The sequence below is a fragment of the Microcaecilia unicolor genome, chromosome 2, assembly GCF_901765095.1.
Source record: "Microcaecilia unicolor chromosome 2, aMicUni1.1, whole genome shotgun sequence".
Classification (NCBI taxonomy): Eukaryota; Metazoa; Chordata; class Amphibia; order Gymnophiona; family Siphonopidae; genus Microcaecilia; species Microcaecilia unicolor.
In genome coordinates, this window is record NC_044032.1 from 198,095,042 (window position 1) to 198,117,470 (window position 22,429).

The 22,429-nt window shown below is 41.9% G+C and overlaps 1 protein-coding gene across 1 annotated transcript in view; it reads left to right on the forward strand.

The window, feature by feature from the left end:
- The first annotated feature begins 1,364 nt into the window (after positions 1-1,364).
- SHC3 (SHC adaptor protein 3) overlaps positions 1,365-22,429 on the forward strand; it is a 239,070-nt gene continuing 218,005 nt past the window's right edge. Inside the window, exon 1 of the mRNA XM_030193617.1 lies at positions 1,365-1,892. Within this exon, the coding sequence (XP_030049477.1) occupies positions 1,365-1,892 (528 nt within the window). The remainder of the gene's footprint in view (positions 1,893-22,429) is intronic.

The window sequence follows — 22,429 nt, forward strand, 5'->3', positions numbered from 1 at the left end:
TGCTGTGGTGATGCTCCTTTACTTGAAATAGTGAACTTTGCTTCAGTCTTTGTCTTACAATGATCTGTTATACAATGAATGCTAAATCTAGACAGGCATTGGCATTTCATGCAAGATTAGCCAGGTGAATAGGCTGAAATTAAGTGCATTGCTCTTCAAATATGTTGGACCCTCGCCATATGGTGTGTAGTTTGCCTTTTTCAAATGCAACAAAGCAGGGGAGCAAATTTATGCTTCTCTCCCTTCTCAAGGAGTATGCTTGAAACTGGATTCTGTGCTTTGTTAGTGGAGCTGATCTTTTTTTTGTTATGCCTTACTATATATGCAGATAGACACTAATTTGGGTGTCCCTGCCTTATCCCTTTGCTGCTTTGCATAGCTTCATTTGTTTCATTTGTGCACAGGCAGCTTTTTATCTTGAGTGTATGGGAATGGATTTCAGGGAGAAAGAAATCAGCATTTCCAAAGCCCTTAGCTCAGAAAATTGTTTTGACTTGGTTTGTAGGCTTTACGGCTTATGAAGAAGAAATGATCTCTGCATGAAATAGTGTTCAACAATAATTGAACAATTTTGACATAACACAGTCTAACACAACTGTATTACAACCACTTTGAATAGTGGAATAACGTAGCACAAAGGCACGTTAAGGCTGTCATTCTGTTTTGGTGAAATTGTGATTTTTTTTCTACCATTTCTCAGATTAGTTTTTCTTTTTTGTTTTGCAGAGGGTTTTGTTTACATGATTCTTAAATTTATGATATTCTATAGATTACAGCTTCATGATATTTTTTAAGTTTGGTCTTTGCTTGTAAGTAATCTACCCTATTTTGCATATACCAGTGAGACGTTTTACACTGCGGAAGAATCTTACAAGCAGAACAGAATATTTTAGAATAAGCTGAATCCACTTGTTGGAAACATTTACCTTTGGTGGCAAAAGGGGGAAATTTTTAAGATTAGGAGGAAATATCTGAGAAGACAGGAAAAGGAAATTTGAGAATTGATTGGTTCTAGTGTGCTGTAAGTGGGTGGATTTTTTTTTTTTTTGCTACAGGAAGTGATTTACAGTGTTCACTGAGCCTTTTGTTGAAAAGGGTCTTCTCATTTGTGTGAGTCATGCTTTTGCTGTGAGCGACTTGGCAGCTCTAGGCAGGATTGGGATCTCATAGCAAACTATTGCTTCACCCACTCTTCAACGTGAAACCGAAAAAGATATTTTTTTGAAAGGTTTTCTTCATTCTTATTTTTTTTAGCATTGAAATTTTATTGACTGTTGTCGCGGTATTGCGTCTCGCTGGCTATGTTAACGTAAGGGCTCTCTGGGTTGGCATCAGAACATATGCAGGAAACCAGATAGAAGGGCATGCTTCAACGGACCAAGTATAACCGCTTCAGGAATGATTCTGTGACATCAGTTGATGAGCTTATACACAACTTGTCCATGAACAGCAAGGTTTCATCAGTTGCCACCACCTCAGCGACACCCTCGTACCCGGTCTCGACCGAGGTTCTCCACAAAGATCAAGAAGATGGATCCACCACTCTCTGCACCTTCATCCAGAAGGTGTCCCACTTAAAGCTTTCCAGCACAGGCATCAGAAACCTCTCCTCTGCAGTGAAGGAGCTTGCTGTCTCCAAGTTACAGGGCAGCTCGAGTACACCAAGCTCAGCAGCAGGGACTTCTGACAACGCATGTAACCTGGTCTCTGGTACTCCGTGTTCTCAGCAGGATATGAGCAAAATGAGCACAGGGAAAAAGCCACGCACTGAAGATATCCATCTAGGGGGTGAAGATTGGAATCAAAGTAGCAGCTTTGTCAATAAGCCTTCCCGAGGATGGCTGCACTCGAATGAAAAGATCCTGGGACCTGGTGTGACGTACATTGTGAAGGTTGGTCTGCTTTCTTTCCTTTCTCCTCTTTTTATCAATGAAAATCTCTGTTAGTTTCGATGGCACATTAGGGAGATCAAATGGACAATTTTTGCTAAATATATGTCTATGTCTATATCTATATATCTATATCTATAAATTAGAGATGAACAAAGATGATCAAACTTCTATTATAATCTGTATATTATACTCTGAAAGCAGCAATGTACTTTAATTCTTCAGTGGTTACTGTGCATTTTGCAGTAAAGCTAGGAGAACAGGGTTCTTTGAAAAAAGATCTATATATTTTTTGTGTCTAGTAACATTATTTCTCTAAATTGTGGTCTTCTTCAAGCAGAATTTTCTTCTTTATTTATAAAACGCAAAATCACTTAATTGTGCATTAGGTCTGGTATAATTTCCTATATAATCACTCTCCACATACTTGTGATTAGATATGGTGAATTCCTTTTCCCATCTGCGTAGCACAATGTGAAATGAAATGCTTTTGATGAAGCAATGATAATAGCTGGCTTAAGGTAGAAAATATTGTGCTTGATCCATAGCTGAATAATCCACAAACAGCCCAACCATTAGAGATTCTTTTCCCCTTCCTATAAATAGAAACACCGATGCTGTGTTGCGAAGGTATAAATGCAGTTTCCTTTAGCTTATCTAGGAGTCAGGCTCTCCAGCAGCCTGTCTGACAAACAACTGATGCTTTTTGTCCTGGCGAATACAAGAATTCCTGTCCATGATAAATACCATCTCTGCAATTAAACATATGTAGGGAAGTCTCCAGACTTGGCATTTGTATGTATTAACCTAATTACAACTTGCGCTGGTGCTTCTGACAGTTAAAGGCTCGAGACTCTATGTTGAAAATTTGACCTGGATTTGTGTGGAGCTCAGGAAGTGAAATTGCAAGAGAATCCATCTTTGGATTTTACCTATACATGTACATTCAGTCACAGACATAGACACACGCACACATACATGCATATACACATATAAGTGCACACACATATGCATGCAGATACACATGCACACACACACACACACACACACATGCACGCACACAGCCTGTAACTCAATTTTAGTCTGGCACTAACAGTTTACAATATCTGGAAATAGCTAATTAACAAAGTGGACAATTAGCCTATTTCACCTATTTACTTTTTTCTCTATTCTCTCTTAAACAGAACCTATGATAGTATTCTACTCCCATTTATGCAAGGGATTGACAATATTTTTGCAGAGTTCCTTGCTGGGAGATTTGAGGTTCGTTTTGTTAAGATTTAATAGTCTTAAGGGTGAATCTATTTGTTTTTCACCAATTTAAAGGGACACCTCCATACTATCAGTATATACAAGAGTCAAACTCCTTTATTTGGGTTGATATATATTATATTGGGTTTGCCTTCTCCCACATTAGTTAGAGTTTACCTATTTACTTTGGAAATTAGTCAGCTAAAGTGCTTTCAAGTCATTCAGTGCAATGTCAAACCACATCATGTATTGTTTAATTTTGTGTAAAAAAATCCCCAAATAGCAGCAATGTAATTCTCCCACATGCAGAACAATAAATGTTACCATCAAAGAAGTCTACAACTTCTTCTATATACAGCCATGTTCTGCTAGCCCTTTTTTGATGACAGATCTAAAGAGTATTTCTCATTATGTATATAAATAAATATTTGTACTCAAACCGTCTGATGCCCAGTTTTCTGGTGACAACACCTTCTGTGCCATTTTCAGCTAGTGCATGACCACATGAAATCTATCGATAGGTTCCTCTGCTGGAGGTATTATCACTGCATAGGCACAGACATTTATTATTCTGGTCCTGTTTTCTTGTATGTGTTAGATGATAAAAGAAAGAAAAGTTAAGCTGAAGGAGATCAGTTTATAAATAATGTTACATGATATATAACTGCATTTATTTATGGCAAATTTTATTGAAACAGAGCTGCATCCTTCTAACTTTTTATTTATATAAAATCAAGAATGAGACATACAGCATGCATGTGTCACATTGAACTACAGGCATTGCGTTATAATACAAGGTATAATAAGATACCTTGGTGTGTGTTATTTACTAACATACCAAATGACAGAATTATGTGTGTAGAAGCTTTTCTATAACAAACCCCTGTCATATCTTAGTGATTCTTATCATTTATAAGAAAGATTGTAAAAAAAGAAAAAAAATACATAGCAGTACCTGATTGCTCTACAAAATCTAAAACATAGTGAAACTTGAGTAATCATTAAAGGTCAAAATGAAGGCTAAGTAAGAATAGCAAAAAACCAATGACTAATATGCAAATTAAAGTAGCACCCTACTTAATAATTTGCCTGTTGATTAGGTAGCAACTGCTCTGTCTCACTAGTAGTGCAGTTCTCACATGATGAAATTGTTCCAGGGATTTTGTGCATTGAAAGCATCACATCAATAAATGGATAATATATATGTAGGAAAGAAAGCATTCCAGGGATACCTCATGGCTACACATTGAGTATTTAGGGGCTAGTAACATGTTTAATTAGTGCCATATGCCTTGCTGATCATTCCATATGCTATTAGATTTTTTTAAAAATTAACTTCAGTAGAATATAACAATACTAATGGTATTTCTCATGGTTTTTACATCAGTGCATGCGCATGATGGTAGAGGAGACATGTTGTGGATCCTGGGCAGTTTGATAGAAACCATGTTAGACTATTTCTGATGGTAAAGAACAATATTCTTCTTACTGCATAAGTGAATATCAACCCTATATAATACAAATTAGCAGCAGTCTAGGGATTACAATTATATTCCTCAAGTCTTTCAAAACAGTGGGTTTTAATGAAAATTACTTATCAGGCAGCTGAAAGAAATTCATTTATCAAATATTGTAGATGTTAACCCTACCATCTGCTTATGAGTCATTCCCAACATCACATTTAGTGGTATAATTTTATTTTTGGTGTTCTCATATGATTGCTGAAACATCATCCCTTGGATTTTATATATGGCGCTTCAAATTGCACGTGCAAATTTGGACTTGCATCCAATTTGTGCACACAACTTGATTAATGAGCCAGTCAGCGCCGATTATTTGGCAGTAGTAAGCAATTATTGGCACTAATTGACAATAATTAGGAATTTACACCTGCAGCTTTTTATGTGTATTCTATAGAGGTGTGTGTAAATTCTAGTGCGCGGATCCAAAAAGAGGGTGTGGCTGTGGAAAGGGCATGGGCAGGTTGGGGCATTCCTACAATTTATGCGTGTTGTTATAGAATTAGTGAGATCTGTGCCTAATTTACATGGGGGGATTTACACCAGGTTTTCATTGGTGTAAATGGTTGCGCCTAAATATAGATGTGATTCCTGGTGCAAGTCACTATTTTATAAATGTGCCTAGCTTTAAGCGTGGTTTGTAGAATAGTGCTAAGTGCTGTTTCTTTCAGTGCTGATTTTTTAGGCACCATTTATAGAATCTAGTCCCATATGTTTAAACTGTTAAAGCCTACTGTATGGTGATGCCTCAAGGTATATATGTATTTTTTTTATTTGGGGTAATCTCATGGGCAAAAGGTGTGGTGCATTCTTTTCTCTTTGAAGACGTTGCCAGATTTCATGGTGAAGTTATGCATGTACCTTGGAAAAATACTCCAGGTAAACTACGTCTTTACATATGTACCTGTTCTTTGGGGTACACAATTTTTCTGGTAAATTTATGTGCATGTGCTAGAATATTCAAAAGTATTTGTGGAAAAGAAGCCTCATCTTAACTGCAGGTTAAAGTATGTGCATGCAGACTAAATATACATGATTTTACCCTTATTTGGGGTGGATAGTCTCTAAAGTGCCAGAGAGATATAAATGCTCAAGTTTTCAACACAAAAGCCTTTCCAAAAACAATTCATTCAAAATCATTCTTGCTAAATAATTTAACCTTGAATGCAGTGCCTTACAAAAAGGGTCCTTTTACTAAGGTGCGCTTACGGATTTAGCTTGCGTTAATGAATTAGTGTACGTTAAATGCCATGCAGCCCCTAGATATACAGTGGACTGCATGGCATTTAGCACGTGGTATATCTGTTAGTGAACCTTAGTAGAAGGACTCCCTTGGGTGTTGACACCCAGCGGTCTGTTGGGATCTCATTTTTTTTTTTTGTTACATTTGTACTCCGCGCTTTCCCAATCATGGCAGGCTCAATGCGGCTTTAGTATCTTATTTTCTCTCATAAACTAAATGAGAAAAAGATACAATATCCAATTAATTAATTTGTTTGGTAGTATTTGCTTTGGTGGTCTAATGTTTAAAAGTTTCCTGTATCTAGTGGTGTTTTAAAGCTAAGTGAGTAAAAAGGAGGCATCTACAAATGATTTTTGTAGAGGAATAGGACTGTTGAACCAGGTACACCATCTTCTTATGAATGAGCAGTTGTTCTCTGCTTACAGCAGATGGGAATTATAAATAATAGGCAAAATGGCTTCTTCCTTATCATCTATACTAGACCAGTTCAGACTAATGGGTTGTGTCTATCCACCAGTGGAAGGAGACAGAGAAAAAAGTTCCAAGTAATTCGCCCCTTAAGGGTATCGTGCAGCCTGGAATGTTCAGTATTTCCAATAGCCAAGCAAGGGTGCACCCAACTTCCAGAGAACAATGACAGACGCAGTCAGCCATGGAAACCACTTGTGTACAGGTATTTTCTCCGTCTCTTAGTGGATGGTGGACAGATTTTGTAGCTCTTGTTAGTGCTGGCTGGTTGGCTGGCTCCTGTCCCAGCTCGTCTGGGCGACAGTTGAGCAAGGGGTGTTCTGGTGCCCAGATTTGGGTTCTTTTAAGATGACACACAGTGGTGCTGGGTCCTTCATCTGCCAGCTAGGGTGGCACCTGGTGATACTAGGTCCCTCTCTTCCCCTCCTCCGCTTGTGGCTTCTGAGGCTCTGGTGGTGGTGGTGGTGGTGGGGGGGGGGGGGGGGTTTAAAAAGTGACATGCAACAGAATCTCTGTCCTTCTGGAATGGTGTCATGATGGGCAAGTATGTGTTCCTTACTTCTGTCTGTCAGATAAGCTGGGTTTGTATATTCTAGCCGAGCGGCCTTTGTTTGGACATTTCAAAACCCTCAGACTGGCAGTGGTTTTCATTTTTCTTTGGTTTCCTGATCCCCATTTGTTTCCAGTGGACTGCTGCTGCTATGCAGCATGCTTGGTTTAGTCATGGCAGTGGTTTGGTTTTGGCAGGCTGTTCCACTGCTTTGTTCTTGGGCCTTTGAGTGTTACTTCACTTCTTCCCTCAGGCTTCAGCCGACTGGCAGGGATGGTCGGGGCTCGTTTACAGATCTTTCCCTTGCTTCTGCTTTGGAGCTGCTGCGGCAGTGTTTAGTTTCACTTTTTCCTTGGCGGCACATTGGTAACCGCAGGGCTTAGTCGGCCCATCTGTTGGTATCATTCCCTCATGTTCCTACCTTGGACTTCATGGTTGCAGATTGCTGCTTCACCGCGACTCCGGCCTGTAGGGGTTTTGTGGGTCTGTTCTTACATCTTATGTCTCCCTGCTTCTCCTCCTGGCACCTTCCTTTCCCTATTGGTGGCGTTTGCCCTCTGACCTCAAATTTGGGGAGTTGGGTATAAGCTCCAACTGGATGATTGGGGTAGTTTTGGATGGGAGCAGGTGGTTTCATGGCTGTGAGGTTCGCTTACATTGGTTGTTATGCCCATAGGAGAGTACAGTAATGCTCTCGTTGCCTGGCAGCTATGTTGCCTTCCCTCACTCTGCGGGAGTGTTTTGGCCTTGTGTAACACTGCTCTAATGGGCATTGGGTTCTTTCTGGCGCCTGGCTGGTGATTTTAACAATGGTGTTTTTGGCTTTGAGGGGAGAGTGCATGTTCCTTTTTTCATATCCTGCTGGATTCAAGCCTTTTGGGGGCTCGATGTACCAGTGACTAGGTTACATGGGTCTTTGACCTCTGTTCTCCTCAGTACCACTCCCTGTTCTCAGAGGATGGGGGCCAGGGCCTCCGTTTCCATGCCTTTATCTTTTAGTCTCTCTGGTTAGATGCAATTCCATGGCTGCATAGGTAGTTCCCTATTTTCTTAAGGACCGCGGCTCCTTTGGTGGCTGCAGGGCACCGTTCCAATTTGGCCTGTGCAGCGGGGCTTCCTCTATGGATACGGGGGGGTGACTTCATTTCTATAGGTTAGGTATAGCTCTGGCCCTGCATATAAGATAAGACGCTGCTCCATTTCTGCAGGTGCAGCGCAGATCCTTCTCTGCATGTTCCCCTGCTTCATTTCGGTCTAGGGAGGTGGAGCACAGTTCCTTCTATACCTCCAGATTGTGGTTTCATCTCTGCATGGTGAACGCTTCTTCATTTTTGCTCTTGGAGCACAGCTCTATGCTTGTGGGTTGAGCGCAACACAATTTGTGCATTTTTTCAGGCACTCCATCTCTATCTGTTGAGTGCAGCTTCTTCTCTATATGGGTACGCAGCATCATTTTGGCAGGTGGAGCAAGGCACCTTCTATGCATTGTGGCCACGGCTTCAATTTGCAAGCTGGTCCACAGTTGTCTCTAGCTGTTATCCACGGCCCCATCACTTCAGGTTTGGAACTTCGCTGTCTCTGCACGCGTCGACGCGCACACCTTCATCTCTCCATCTGAGGTGCTGCTCCATCTCTTTGTTGTGAGCATGGCTCCATCTCGGTTTGGGGACACAGCTCCATTGGGGCATGAGTCTGTGGCATTATCTCTGTGTCTTGAGTGCAGTTCTGTCTCTGCAGATTGAGCTTTGTTCCATCTTGGCATATTAGACATGGCTCTGGCTCTACCTTTGATCTGCATATCCATCTAGGCAGGTGGAGCGCAGTTCCATCTCTGTAGGTTGGCGCCACTCCATCCCTGCTTGTTGAGCTCCACTTCTTCTCAGCAGGGAGACAGCAGTTCCATCTCTGCAAGTCGAGAACAGCTCTACCTCTGCAGTTTGAGCGCTGCTCCATCTATGCAAGAGGAACACAGCTTGAGTTAAGCTTGTGGATCACAGCTCCCTCTCTGCCTGCTATGAGCTGCTCCATCTCTACGGGTTGAGCACAACTCTTATCTCTGCACATTGCACACATCTCACTTGTGCGCAGCTCCATCTCTGCACATTGAGCACAGCTCTGTCTCTGCACGTTGAGCGCAGCTCCATCTCTACAGCTCCATTTATGCACATTGCACACAGCTCAGATGTACCTAGCTCCTTCTCTGCACATTGAGCATGGCTCTGTTTGAGTGTTCAGCGCAGGCTCCATCTCTGCTCGTTGAGCACAGGCTCCATCTCTGCACATTGTGCGCAACTTGGATGTACACGTCTCCTTCGCACGTTGATTGTGGCTGTCTCTGCATGTTGAGCATAGACTCTGTCTCTGCACGTTGAGTGCAGGCTCTGTCTCTTCATGTTGAGTGCAAGCTCTGTCTCTGCACATTGCACGTAGCTCCTTCTCTGCGCGTTGAGTGCAGCTCCATTGCTGCGCATTGAGCACAGCTCCATGTCTGCGCATTGAGCACAGCTCCATCTCTGCGCATTGAGCACAGCTCCGTCTCTGCGCATTGAGCACAGCTCCATCTGTGTATGTTGAGAGCAGCTCTGTCTCTGCGCGTTAAGTGTGGCTCTGCCTCTTCATCTTGAATACGGCTCAGCATCTGCAGGTTGAGCACAGCTCCCTCTCGACATAAGGACCGCACCTCCATCCTGGCATATGGAGCACACACTAGAGAGTTGAATGCAGACAGAAATTTCACCCATCCCCATCCGTCCTTGCTAGAATCTAACCCATCCCCTGCCCTTTCCCACTGGAATTAACCCATCTCCGTCTGTCACCGCAAGTAATCTCCATCCCCTCCCATCTCCTGTACTAAAATAACTCAACCTATGCCATCATTCTAGAAATGAAAGATCCACATTTCCCAAATCTGACATGGTCCAGTTGATAAATAAAATATTTTTTTCTACCTTTTTAGTCTGAGCATTTTATTTTTCCATTCGATTTTGTTTGTGTCTTCTGATTTTCTCTGTTTTTTTCCTGCCTTTCCAAGGTCTTCTGTCTATTTGGAATTTCTTCTTTCTCCTTGTCGTGCTATCCATCTTCCCTATGTTCCTATCTGTCTTGTCCAGCACCTCTCTTCTGTGTCCCTGTTCCTGTCTACTCCCCATGAGTCCAGCCCATATCCCTCCAGTCCCACTTCCCCTCCCCCTCCTCAGGGTGCAGCCCATCTCCTTCTAGCCCCCATGCCTCTCTCTTCAGCTTTCACCCAGCCTTTATCATGCTCCTTCCCCAGCCTCTTTCATTCCCCCAGCCTCTCACATGCCCTCCTCCATCCTTCCCACAACCTTTCTCATGACCCTCCTCCAGCCATCACTCACACTGCTGCTTCAAACTCCTCCTCTTCCCCTGCATGGCAATTGGGCGCTGCAGAGACTTGAGCTGTGTGGTGCGCGAAGTTGGGGAAGTCTGATGGTTAGAAGTCCTACGAGACTTCCCCAACATCTTGCACCAGGCGGCTCAAGTCTCTACAGAACCTGAACGCCAAGGAGGAGGAGTTTGAGGCAGCGCCGAGGATAGGGAGGTAGGATGGCATGGCACTACACTACTGTGGGAACCCCACAGGACCTGCGTCTACCCCCACAGGATTCCCACAGACCTTGAGGGGATCCCTGCGGGAGTCCTGTGGCCCTGGAGGGGATTCCTGCGGGAGTCTCTTGGTAGTTACGCAATTCCTGCAAACCCCATTCTCATGCAGCTATCTAGCGCAGACCCATCGTGGCTGCATATAGAGCGCAGCTCATCTTGGCATGCTGAGCATGATGCTATATTTGCGGGTGGAGCACAGCTCCATCGGTGTGTGCTCAGCTCCATCTTGGCATGTTTAGTGCAGCTCCATCTCTGTGAATTCGATTCACCCACATCTCTATGTGTGGAATGCAGCTCCATCGCTGCAGGTAGAGCACAGCTTCATCACTATGGGTGGAGTGCGGATCAGTCAATACATGTGGGGTGCACCTCCTCCTATGGCTGTTCTGTGAGCACCATCTTGACCTTTTATGCATGCCTGCCATGGCATATGGCATCAGTGGCATGTAGATATGTAGGGTGCAGCTCCGACACTTGGTGGTGGACACACCTTCCTGTCCAGACTGGGTGCATGGATCTGTTGCTGTATCTTGAGCACGCCTCCCTCTCACACCATCTTGCTCAGTACTCACCTGGTTTTCTCGAGCAGCAGTATATGCCTCTTTTCTTAGGGCTCATTGGGGATCTCTCTTGGGGAGAGGGTGATCTTCCTTCCTTCTTCTGAATTCCTTCCTTTCATAGTTTTTTGCTTCTCTGGTGTGATGTTGCCTGATTTTCTCTGGACCAAGTTACCTGGGTGCTCCAAGTGCTCGGAGTTCTGTTTCCTTTGATGGTTTCTTGGTTTATCTCATGCCAGAGGTCCATGGTCTCTTTTCATGGTCCGGATTCTCTTGATGAGTCCTCCGGGTGATGTTTCTTTCTGGTATAATATCTGTACTGTCATTGGAAGCCTCCAGTTTTACTCTTATCATCTAGTGGAGCTTCAGGGTGTCTCCTTGTCCTTGACGGTTGGTTGTTCTCTTTGGCCATATCTGTCTCTGGTTGTACTGTTTGGAAGGTAGCTGTGCACCTTCTTCATGCTGATTGAGTGTCTTCCAGCCTAGTAGGGAGATTGCTTTGCTACATCCTGTTAGTCTGGACTGGTCTGGTATAGATGACAAGGAAGGAAAATATGTTCTTACCTGATCATACCAGACCAGACCATATTAATTTCCTTTCTGGTTTCTTGCAGGTTTAGTTCCTTTATGGCTCACCTCTGAGAGAGGGGCTTCAGTTATCATTGAGGATATAGTGACCATTTGACCATCTCCAGAGCCATATTTTCTCTTTCATTCCATGCCACTTAACTGTGCCAGCTCTGTGTGAATCATGTTTCAGAATGAGTGACCATTAGTGCGTGAGCCCTACTGTCACCCATTATGTAGGCAGTAAGGGCTCACATGCTAAGCACTGGTGACTCCTAACTTTTCACCTGCTCGTAACCTTTATCTTGTCTTCCTGTCTTCAATAGTCCCTTTCCCTATGTGTCCTTCTGTCTGTCCTACCCTTATCCCTTATTGGTCCTGTCTGTCTGTCCTGATTTAGATTGTAAGCTCTTTTGAGCAGGGACTGTCTTTCCTTCATCTTCAATTGTGAAGCGCTGCGTACGACTGGTGGCGCTATAGAAATGATTTATAGTAGTAGTAGTAATCGGTTAGCATTCACAGTGTAGGTGCACTAACCAATTAGCACACAACACATCGACTCTCCACCCCCCCCCCCCCCCCCCCAGATCTGCCCCAATACTGAAAAAGAAATTTTATTTTTTAACACATGGATAGCACGCGCACATCCAAAAATTGCCACGGGATGTCTCAGGTCCCCCATGGTAAAGGCATTTTTTGTTGCGTTAAGCACACATTAGTGCTTACTGCAGCTTAGTAATGCAAATAATAATAAGATTTCAAAAGTGCTATTTAAGTAATATTTTTAATGGAAGTAAAGCTACATTATACTATTTTAGCATATCATTTGTTTTAAATAATTAGAAAAGATCAGCTGCTAAGATCAGGCAAATGCGAATAGTTCTGTTTTGTTGTGCTGCTTTATAGCACCTAATTAAAATTTCTCACACTATAATATTTTCTTGTGCGTGCTATGTTTTGCTGTATGCATGGGGTTCACAGTCTGTGTGCACACACACATGCACACAGCTTAGAGGGGAACACTGGTCTGTAATACCCAAAAAAGTTGGTAAATACTACTACTACTACTTATCATTTCTATAGCGCTACTAGATGTACGCAGCACTGTACACTTGAACATGAAGAGACAGTCCCTGCTCGACAAAGCTTACAATCTTGTTCTATTTAAAAAAAAAAAAAAAAGAGCAGTCAGTGAGGAGATAGTCCACCTTTACAGCTCCTCATGACCACAGTCCTCTGAAAATAGTTTAGGGACTGCCACCTCTCCATTCCTATTTGTTTTTGTCTTCTGCGGTCTTGATCCCAGCCCTTCAGCTGTGAACACAGAACAGAAATATTTGTTGAGCAGTTCCACCTTATCTTTATCAGCTTCTACATATTCCTCCCCTTCACCTTTGAGTCTCACAATACCCCTCATCAGGTCCTCTTCTGAGCACCTCTTCAGGAATATACACTTAGGGGTATATTTTTTAAGGTGTGTTAGCGTTTCTAACATGCCTTTAAAGTTAAGGCATGTTAAACGCTAACACGCCCATACATTTCTATGGGCGCATTAGCGTTTAACGTGCGTAAACCATTTACGCACATTAAAAACGCTAACGCGCCTATAGCACACCTTAGTAAACATAGGCATTAGGCATATAAGTTCTAGCAGAGTGTTCACTGGTATTTCACAAAGAACGCACAGAGATTTCTTGGCATGTAAATACAAGGGGGGCATTCACTGGAACATGGGTGGGCCATGGACAGAGCCAACATTTATTCACATAATTTACAGAATACTATAAGATACATGTTAAAGTGCCGCATTTACGCACACCTATTTATGCCAGCCATAGACCTGGAGTAAGTGGGCACGCCTAAGTGTAGGTGCACAGATGCCGACATGTTCTAGAATAGGCTCACTACCTATGTTAATTGAGCACTTAAATTGTTGTGCTCGGTTATTGAGTTGCTCCCTATGAAGGTAATTCTATAAGGAGCTATCTAGTGTTAATCAGTAGGAACATGTAATGGCGGTATTCTAGTCATTTACTTGCATAAGTGGCCAGGATGTCTGAAGGCCATCGAGAAGGGGGGGGGGGCAAGATTCCCCCAGGCCTGGCCTCTGAGGGGGGTCTGACATCGGCAAGGCTTCTGGTGGCAGGTAGGCAGGCAGGCACACACAGGCAGAAGATGGGATTGGTCTTCTGCTCCTGTATGCCAGGCGTTAACATGTTTTACTCTGCTCTGCTGCCACAGGTCCTTCTTCCTGCCTCGTCCCGCCTCCTTCAGTGTGAAATACTTCCTGTTTTTGCATATGCAGGAGGGACATGGCAGGAAGAAGGACCTGTGGCAGTAGAGCAAAGTATGTGTTAACACAATAACCCGGGTCCCAGCACACAGGAGCAGGAGAGAGAAGACAGACTGAGGGAGCAGGCGCAGTAAGTGATGGTCAAACAGGGGGTGATTCGAGGGGGGGATATGGGGGGAGGTGCAAGGGTGGCCCGGGGAGGGGGGTGCAGTGGGTCCCTTAACATTGTTTGCCTCAGGCCCTGTCCCATCTGTCGGCGGCCCTGGGATATCTGACTCCTACTATCAGTTTTTCTTCTACATACTCCACAGATAATTTAGACTCTGGTCTCACTTCTAAAGCTTTTTAGGGGATAATGAGGCATATTTTCTAAGCACTTTGGGAGGCTAAGTTCCATAGGTTTCTATGGAACTTTGGGAGGCTAAGTGCTTTGAAAATGAGCCCGAATATGAATCAGGCAAAGTGTATGGCAGTGCTGCTTTCACATCCATAGGAGCCAGCTCTGTGGGTACAATAGGTGCTGAGCACCCCCAATATTGATCAAGCTCCTTCATTTGGGTCCATATTTTTTGCACCCACAATCATTTTGAAATGTTCTTACCTATGGTCACATCAATATCTTTTAGTTCTTCCCCCGTATATTTCAGTCACTCTGTGGTTTCTAACACAGCATTAATATGCTCTAACATTTCATGTTATTCTTTCAGGGGTTGATGCAGAAAATTTTGCTTGATTTTAGTGCACAGTTTTGTGGCACTGCATGCAAAAATGTGTTATGTATGAGCTAACTGTGCATAAAGTTTAGTGTACATGACAATTAAATCATGGCAAAGTTATTGTCTGTTCAGTGCAGATACAGAGAAGTTTAATAAGCTTAATAAGTCAAGGTCAGAATATATTATTACTACAAATTAACATGTCAAATGCATTCAATCTAGTAGATCATGCAACACTAATGGACCTGCTAAGATTACATGGGAGTCAACGGTATAGCGGCCACATGGTTCAATGGTTTCCTAAAGACCAGATCCTACATTGTAAAAATGTCCAACCAGCTATCAACCTCGTGGATCTCTGAGTGTGGGGTACCACAGGTTTCTCCAATATCACCAACACTGTTCAAGTAATGATGGCTCCACTTGGGAAAAAAATGGAGATAATGGGTTTTAACCCATTCGTATATGCAGATGACATTACTATCTACACACCTTTTAAAAACAGTGTTACAGAAATACTGGACAAAGTCAAAATAGGTGTGGACCTTATGGAAAACTGGGCAGCAATATTCAAACTCAAACTAAACAGAGACAAAACCAAATTCCTGATACTGTCAAGCCCGCACAACCCCACAGTACACCAAAACTTCACAATCAACCACCAAACATACCAAATCAAATCACAACTAAAAATACTGGGAGGACAGTCAACTATCTGCAGTAACAACAAAATGCTTCAGAACACTATGGAAACTGAAAAGGTTCAGAGACTATTTTCCTAGACAATCATTCTGGATAATAGTACAATCGACGATACTGTAACAGCTAGACTACTGTAATGCAGTATATGTAGGATGCAAGGAAAACACACTGAAATTGTTGCAAACTGTGCAAAAGATGGTAGCAAGGCTAATATTCAAAAGAAATCAAAATATGAAGGAGTTACCCCACTGCTTGAAATACTACACTGGCTGCCAATCAAGGCAAGACTAATCTTGAAAGCTAGCACCATTATATGCAAAATACTATTTGGTATGTCTCCAGAATACATGCTAGACATGATCGAACTATCCCTAAGGAACGCAAGCCCAGAAATCAGGGGCTGCCTACTTCTTCACCTACCTAACTGCAGAAACATAACCCACAAATCTATCTACATGGCTGGATTTAGCTACCTGGGTTCCAAATGGTGGAACTCTATACCAAAGATCACAAGAAACATCACCAATTACCTTCAATTCAGGAAAGAACTGAAAACCTACAAGTAAAAAATTAGCTATCAATGTCCTTTCTGATTCCTAATTGTAAACCATCATTACAATTTTGAACCAGAATGTACACTGTAAACCATCATGGTAAATGTAAATTGTGAGCCACTTTGAACCTATTTTTGAGTAACAGTGGGATACAAGAATATATCAATAAATAAATAAAGTATACAGAAGACCAAAAGGCTGAGTTCAACACCCAGGCTTGGTCTGAAGAGGCATATAAGATTAGCTCGGAACGTCTATGGTAGCATTAGTGAGGATTTCATTCCTGTTTCTTCCTTTTACTCTGAGCATAATAATCTCCAACTTGTTTTTTTTTCAGATTTGGTTGTGTACCCAATGTTTTTCCTAGTGATAAGGTGATGGAAAGAGTAAGGTAATCAGGGCTTTTTTTGAGGAGGTACTTGGGGGTACTGAGTACCAGCACCTTTTCCATTGACTGCTAAAATTGACCCATGGTCCCCAAGTTTTAATGAAAGAGCTCAGACTCTACACACCAATTCTGCCTTATCATAGATTCTGTGACTGGTTGCAGGGGGCTTGGCTATTGTGTGATGGGTCCCTCAGTGTTCACCCCACCCCTGAAGGGTGGGCTGGCATTTGAGTATCAGCACCTTTTTTACTAGAAAAAATGCACTGAGGGTAATTGTTTATCTTGTTTATACTGTTGCAATCCGTGCTATATGGTCTTGTGGCCAAAAGTAACAGGCTATAAGACTTTGTATTAAATGAAATCATATGGTAAATATGCTTGTACAAAGAGCATATATGCTGGACTGTGAGGTGACATGGTTTTGTGCACAAACAAAATTGTATTGGCACCTGATTTACATGTGTTTGCATCTGCACATGTGCTGTTATATTATTCTGTGCATAAAGGTATCGCAAAAATGTGATGCACAGAATAGCTCTCTAGCACATGAAGTTCTGGGTGTTGATTTGTGCACAAAACATAGCTGCCAATAGTTCAGACCTGTGTGTGCATGTATCCAGTATCCTTTCTTATGTTAGCACACATTTCTTTTTTGTAAGCTCTTTGAGCAGGGACTGTCTTTCTTTTATGTTTGTGCAGCACTGCGTACGCCTTGTAGCGCTATAGAAATGCTAAATAGTAGTAGTAGTAGTAGTAGTAATTTGTATATTATTTGGCTACTGCATTGAGGTCAAAACTTTGTCATTACGTTTGCATTAGGAAGACAGTTCTAACACAAGGTTTCTGCATCGGCCCCTCGGTCTCAAATTGTATAGCTTCCAAGGAACATGTATTGTTTACATTACATCTTTTGTGCAATAATGCTGCAGTGATTTCTGCATCCATTTCATGATATTTTGCCCTTGGATCTGTATTAATTGTGGGCTCCTTTTATAAAGCGACCCTAACGATTAGTACACACTGAATGAGAAGAATCTTATTCAGTTCCTGTGGCCTTCGCATTCAGTGCACACAAAGAAAGATGTTAAAATGGATGGGTAGCAGAACTGAACCCTGGGGAACACCACAGAAAAGAGACAAGGAAGCAGAAACCACAGATCCCGCAGGTACAGAGAAAGTATGTCCTGAAAGAAAAGAAGAAAACCAAGTCAAAGCAATATCAGAGTTACCGATATCAGCAAGATGCGAAAGAAGAGAGAATGATCTATAATGTCAAAACCTGCTGAGAGATCTAAGGATATGAGAAGGAAAATACTATTTTTTATCAAAGGTGGAGTGAAGATCACTGATCAAAGAGTTCAAGACTGATTCAGTATCATGACAATGACAGAAACCTGCTTGGTGGGGGTAGAGAATCAGGGTGCCTTCACAGAAGGAATAAATTTGGGAAAAGACAACCCTTTCAACAAGTTTGGAGTGGAAACAGAGATTAGAAATTGGGCAATAGCAGGGTCTTTAGGGTCAAGGTTACGTTTTTTTCAAGATGTGATGAACAAGAGCGTGCTTGCAACACGAGGGAACAATGCATGAAGACAAACTATTATTCACTAGGGTAAGAAATGAGGGCAGAAGATTATGACAGGGAATGGGATACCAGCTTGGGGGATAGGATCCAAAAGATAGAAAGTGGACTTGGAGGAGGAAAGGTGTGTCTTGAGAAAGGAGATTGAAGAAAGTGTGAGGGAACCAGACTGGACAGGGGCTCGAGGGAGAGATGGGGTGGGGGATGGGGTACATGGAGAAGAGTGACTATTCTATTCTATTGGAGTATTATATACCGCCCATTTTCCTTAAAGGATTCATAGCAGTTTACAACAAGGAAAGTGAAAACTCTCCATATAGAGCGAAGTGACATCTCAAGAAATAGTGAGAAGAAATTGGTTACATGGGTGGTTTGAAACTGTTGACATAATACCGCACTATTTGTCAAACAGATAAGTCTTCTAGGCCTTCCTGAAGGAGAAGTAGAAAGATAGGTGAGGACTGAAGGAGTGGGGAAATCAGAGAAAGAAAAGCAGAGTTTGATGGAGGAAGAGAGGCTAATAGAGTGGAGATCTTGCAAGAGAACACATTGGGAAGAAGATCAGCCGAGGTGGTGAAAGTAGAGGAGTCTAAGTTAGAATGTTGGGAGGTAAGATTAGAGACAGGTCTAAATAGAATTTTAGTTGAATTAACCAATGACTTAATACGTTCTTTCTTGTTTAATGCTTATATGATGTCGTTTAGAGGGGCATAATCGGAAGGGATGCCCAAGTTTTGTTGAGGACGTCCTCGCAAAACTGCCTAGTTTGGAAAGTTTTAGGAGTTTAGCACAGTCTGTCCTTTTATCATTTCTTGATTACTGAAACTTTTACAAAAATTACTGCTCCTTCAGAACACGGCTGCCAGATTGATTTTTAGAGTTAATAAATTTGAGAGAGTAACTTGTCTTCTTAAAAAATTGCACTGGCTTCCGGTTCATTCGCTTATTAAGTTTAAATTGGCTAGCACGCTTTTTAAAACTTTAATTGGACAAAATTCAGTCTGCCTATCTAAATATTTGATAATATTGTCTGTAAGGTGAACGTTTCGCATTATACATTCTAATATTTTGCTGTTCCCAAATTTTTGAGGCCCTAGGTTTAAAAGTTATTTGAGTAATTCTTTTCAATATCTAGCTGTAAAAGTTTGGAATGATATTCCATATCAGATTAGATCTATCTCGCCCTACTTCTGATTTAGAAAACAGTTGAAGGCTCTTCTGTTTTCAGATATAGATTCTGTTTAATATAGTCTGTTCTATTTTAGTATGTAATTCCTTCTGATTGCGAAGCTTCTTTTTTGTAATCTACAATGAATCATTTGGAGATATGGTGGAATATAAACTATGAATAGAATATAGAATCTGAAGATGTCAAGAGGCTGGTATGTACTGTTTCTTTCACATATTTGGGGAGCAGGAGTGGTTCAGTGACCACTGGGGAAGGAAGAGGGGGTTCATTCCTTTATTCCTCCAGTGGTCATCTGGTCATTTAGTGCACATTTTTATGGCTTAGTCGTTATTAAAACAGGTCTAGCTCAAAACATTTTAGTTTTAGCCCTGAACATTTTTGTTTTGTTCCATTATGGCAGAAAAATGTCCAAGTTCCTAAGTCTTAGGAACGCCCAAATCCCATCCTTAATATGCTCTGACATGCCCCCTTGAGATTTGGACACACTGCAGATGAACAGCATAGAAAAACGTCTGAGAAATGTGTTTCAAAAATATCGATTTAGATGTTTTGGCAAGAAAAATGTCCAAATGCTGCTTTATGCCACTTTTTAGATGTTTTTCTCTTTCAAAAATAAGCCCTCAGGTGTCTTTAAAATGAGATATCGAGCCTGATCATTCTGTCAAATGATATTTGAATTTGGCAACCATATTCACATAGTTTCGTCAATGATAGGCAGCTGCCATAGAGGTACTCTTCCAGTGCATCAAGACCACTTTGATTGCTAAGCCATTAGAATGCCATAAAGAGTTTTGAAATCATCTGGGCACTCCAGTGGGAGGGCCACTGAGCAGAAAATGATGATATTAGGATACAGGTGAAGGAGTTGGTAATTTCCGTGAGATTCTATCCCAGGCAGTGGTCCAAAACTGACACATGCTGTCATTCATATAGCATACTGTATGTTGGTGTGTAGCTTACAATTCCAACACAAAGAAGTATTAGTTTGGCACACTTTCTGGCTTTTAACTGGGGTCACATAGTAGAGAGATTGCAGTATAGAAGCAGAACGAAAGGTTCTATTGACCCAATGCCAAAAATGCACCCATTCAGCACAAGTTAACGAAATTTCAACATCCAGTTCCCACAGCGACTGTATCAGATGCAGATCTTTCTGCCAAAAGCATTGCAAATGTTTATAGAACTTAAACAGAACATGAAGAATCTGAAAACTCACTGTCAAAAGGAGTAGCACATCCAATGGGGCATTCACCATAGGATGAGGTAGCTGACACAAAAAAGCCTGTAGCTGCAGATATTGGTAGAATTGGTATGAATTGTGTCTACATTGGGCTTGTAGCTGAGGAAAGGCTAGAATCCTTTCAGCATCCATAATGTCCTGCACCTAAAAGATGCCCATTTTTTCCAATAAATAGGTTTGTTCCCAATTTGTATGGTAGGATCACCCCACAACAGAGCGTCTTTCATTGTGTTAAGAGGTTGCTTCATAGAACAATCCAAAGTTTGCAATGCCCGATCAGTTTCTGCCAAGATAGGCTAATTAATGACATGGGGGGGGGGGGGGGGCGTCATGGCACCTACTAGACTAGATAAAGGAAGTGGTAGCACAAGTTTTCATTCAATAGTCACCCATAGTGGGGACCCCTCTTGCTCAGAGTCCTGAAGCCACCAGCAAGCACTCTGCAAACAAGCTGCAGTTGCATATTTACCAAAGTCCAGAAATCCTACTCCTCCAATCCTACTCCAGTTTCTTTGGAACTTTCAGTGTGCTCAAAGTGATTCTGGGTACTTTAGAATTCCACAAGAAGTTGCTTAAGAGCCTATCCAGTTGTTTAAACATAGTCACAGGAAATGGTAAAGGTAGTATCTGCAAAAAAATAATTACCTTGTGGTGTAATGGCCATGCAAATGGCTTCTAGTCTGTCCTACCATGCAAGCCATAGCACAGACCATGTGTTACAAGTGTCTCTAATTTTAACTAAGAGATTTTTGACATTCAGCTGTACAGTTTCTTCCCATGTCGGGTGGAACTTGATACCCAAATATTTAATTTCATTGTAACACCACTGCAAAGAAAAATGGGAAACCGTATCCTTAGTATAACAGATATTTAGAGGCATAACTTCGGTTTTCTCCCAATTCACTGAGTAACCCAAGACTGCAAAGGTATGGAGTAAAGTTAACATCGCCAGTGTCGTCTGAAAATGGACACCCCTGATCGTCCCAGTAGATTGTATAGCTAATAATAATGACTCAAGGGCTAAATTAAACAAGAATGGTGACAATGGGCATCCCTGTCTAATGACCTGGTACAGTAGAAATAATGGGGAATATAAACCATTCATTAAAATTCTAGCCAAGAGTTGGTGATACAGTATTTTAATCATATTAATAAAGGAATCCCCCAACTGAAATTTTGCAAGGGTAGCAAAAAGGCCACTCACAATTTAAATTTAGCACTTTTGGGAAATAAGACTCAAAAACGTAACTGGATCACTGCCCTCTGAGCTTTCATAAAGCCCTAATAACTGCAACTTTTTGCAGCAATTCCAATTACTGAAATCTTCTAAGGCTTCTTCCGTTTGTCTCAGCCTTATGGTCTTTTTTTTGCTGCATCACCACATCACCACATCACCACATCATCAAGAATTTTATACTTCTGCTCAAGAGTATGGAGCTGTGAATCTAATGCTAAGATCCTGCTGGTAAGATGAGTAATTTCTACCTTGATGTCCTTAATATCTCTGATAGCATTGCTGAAATCTGTCGCAGTTGTCCTGCAACATTGGCCATATTGTCACATGGACCTCTTGAGCTGTCTTTCTTGGTAGGTGATGGCGGATTGTGTTTCCGCTGAAGCAAAGCTGCCTCAATTTTACCGGGCTTAAGCTGAGGCATAATATTAATGGCAGAGTACCAGAAATCAGAATATTAACATTGTAACCAGGTTCCTTTCTTGTGCAGCCAAGGATAGAACAATCTCCTCCAGCCACAGGCTCCCGGTACAGTGAAGAAATAGATGTCCACCAGTAACTTCAATCTTAAGGACTTTTATTCCATGCAGGTTTCTAGTACACAGTTCCAACAGCAGTATAGCACATACCAGGATTCAATACAGGCTTACAGGCTTCAGTCTGGGCTCTTTATCCAGTGCACAATAAACAGTAATTCAATTCCCAAGACAAACAGTTCTTTCAGTTCATCATCACAGTTCAGTCACCAAGCAGCATTTTCTACCTTCTATCCTCTTTACCTTCAGGAGAGTTCAATATTTTAGGGACTCCTTCTACCCAAGGGTTTTCCCCTGCCTCAGCTTCACAGTGAATTCAATAC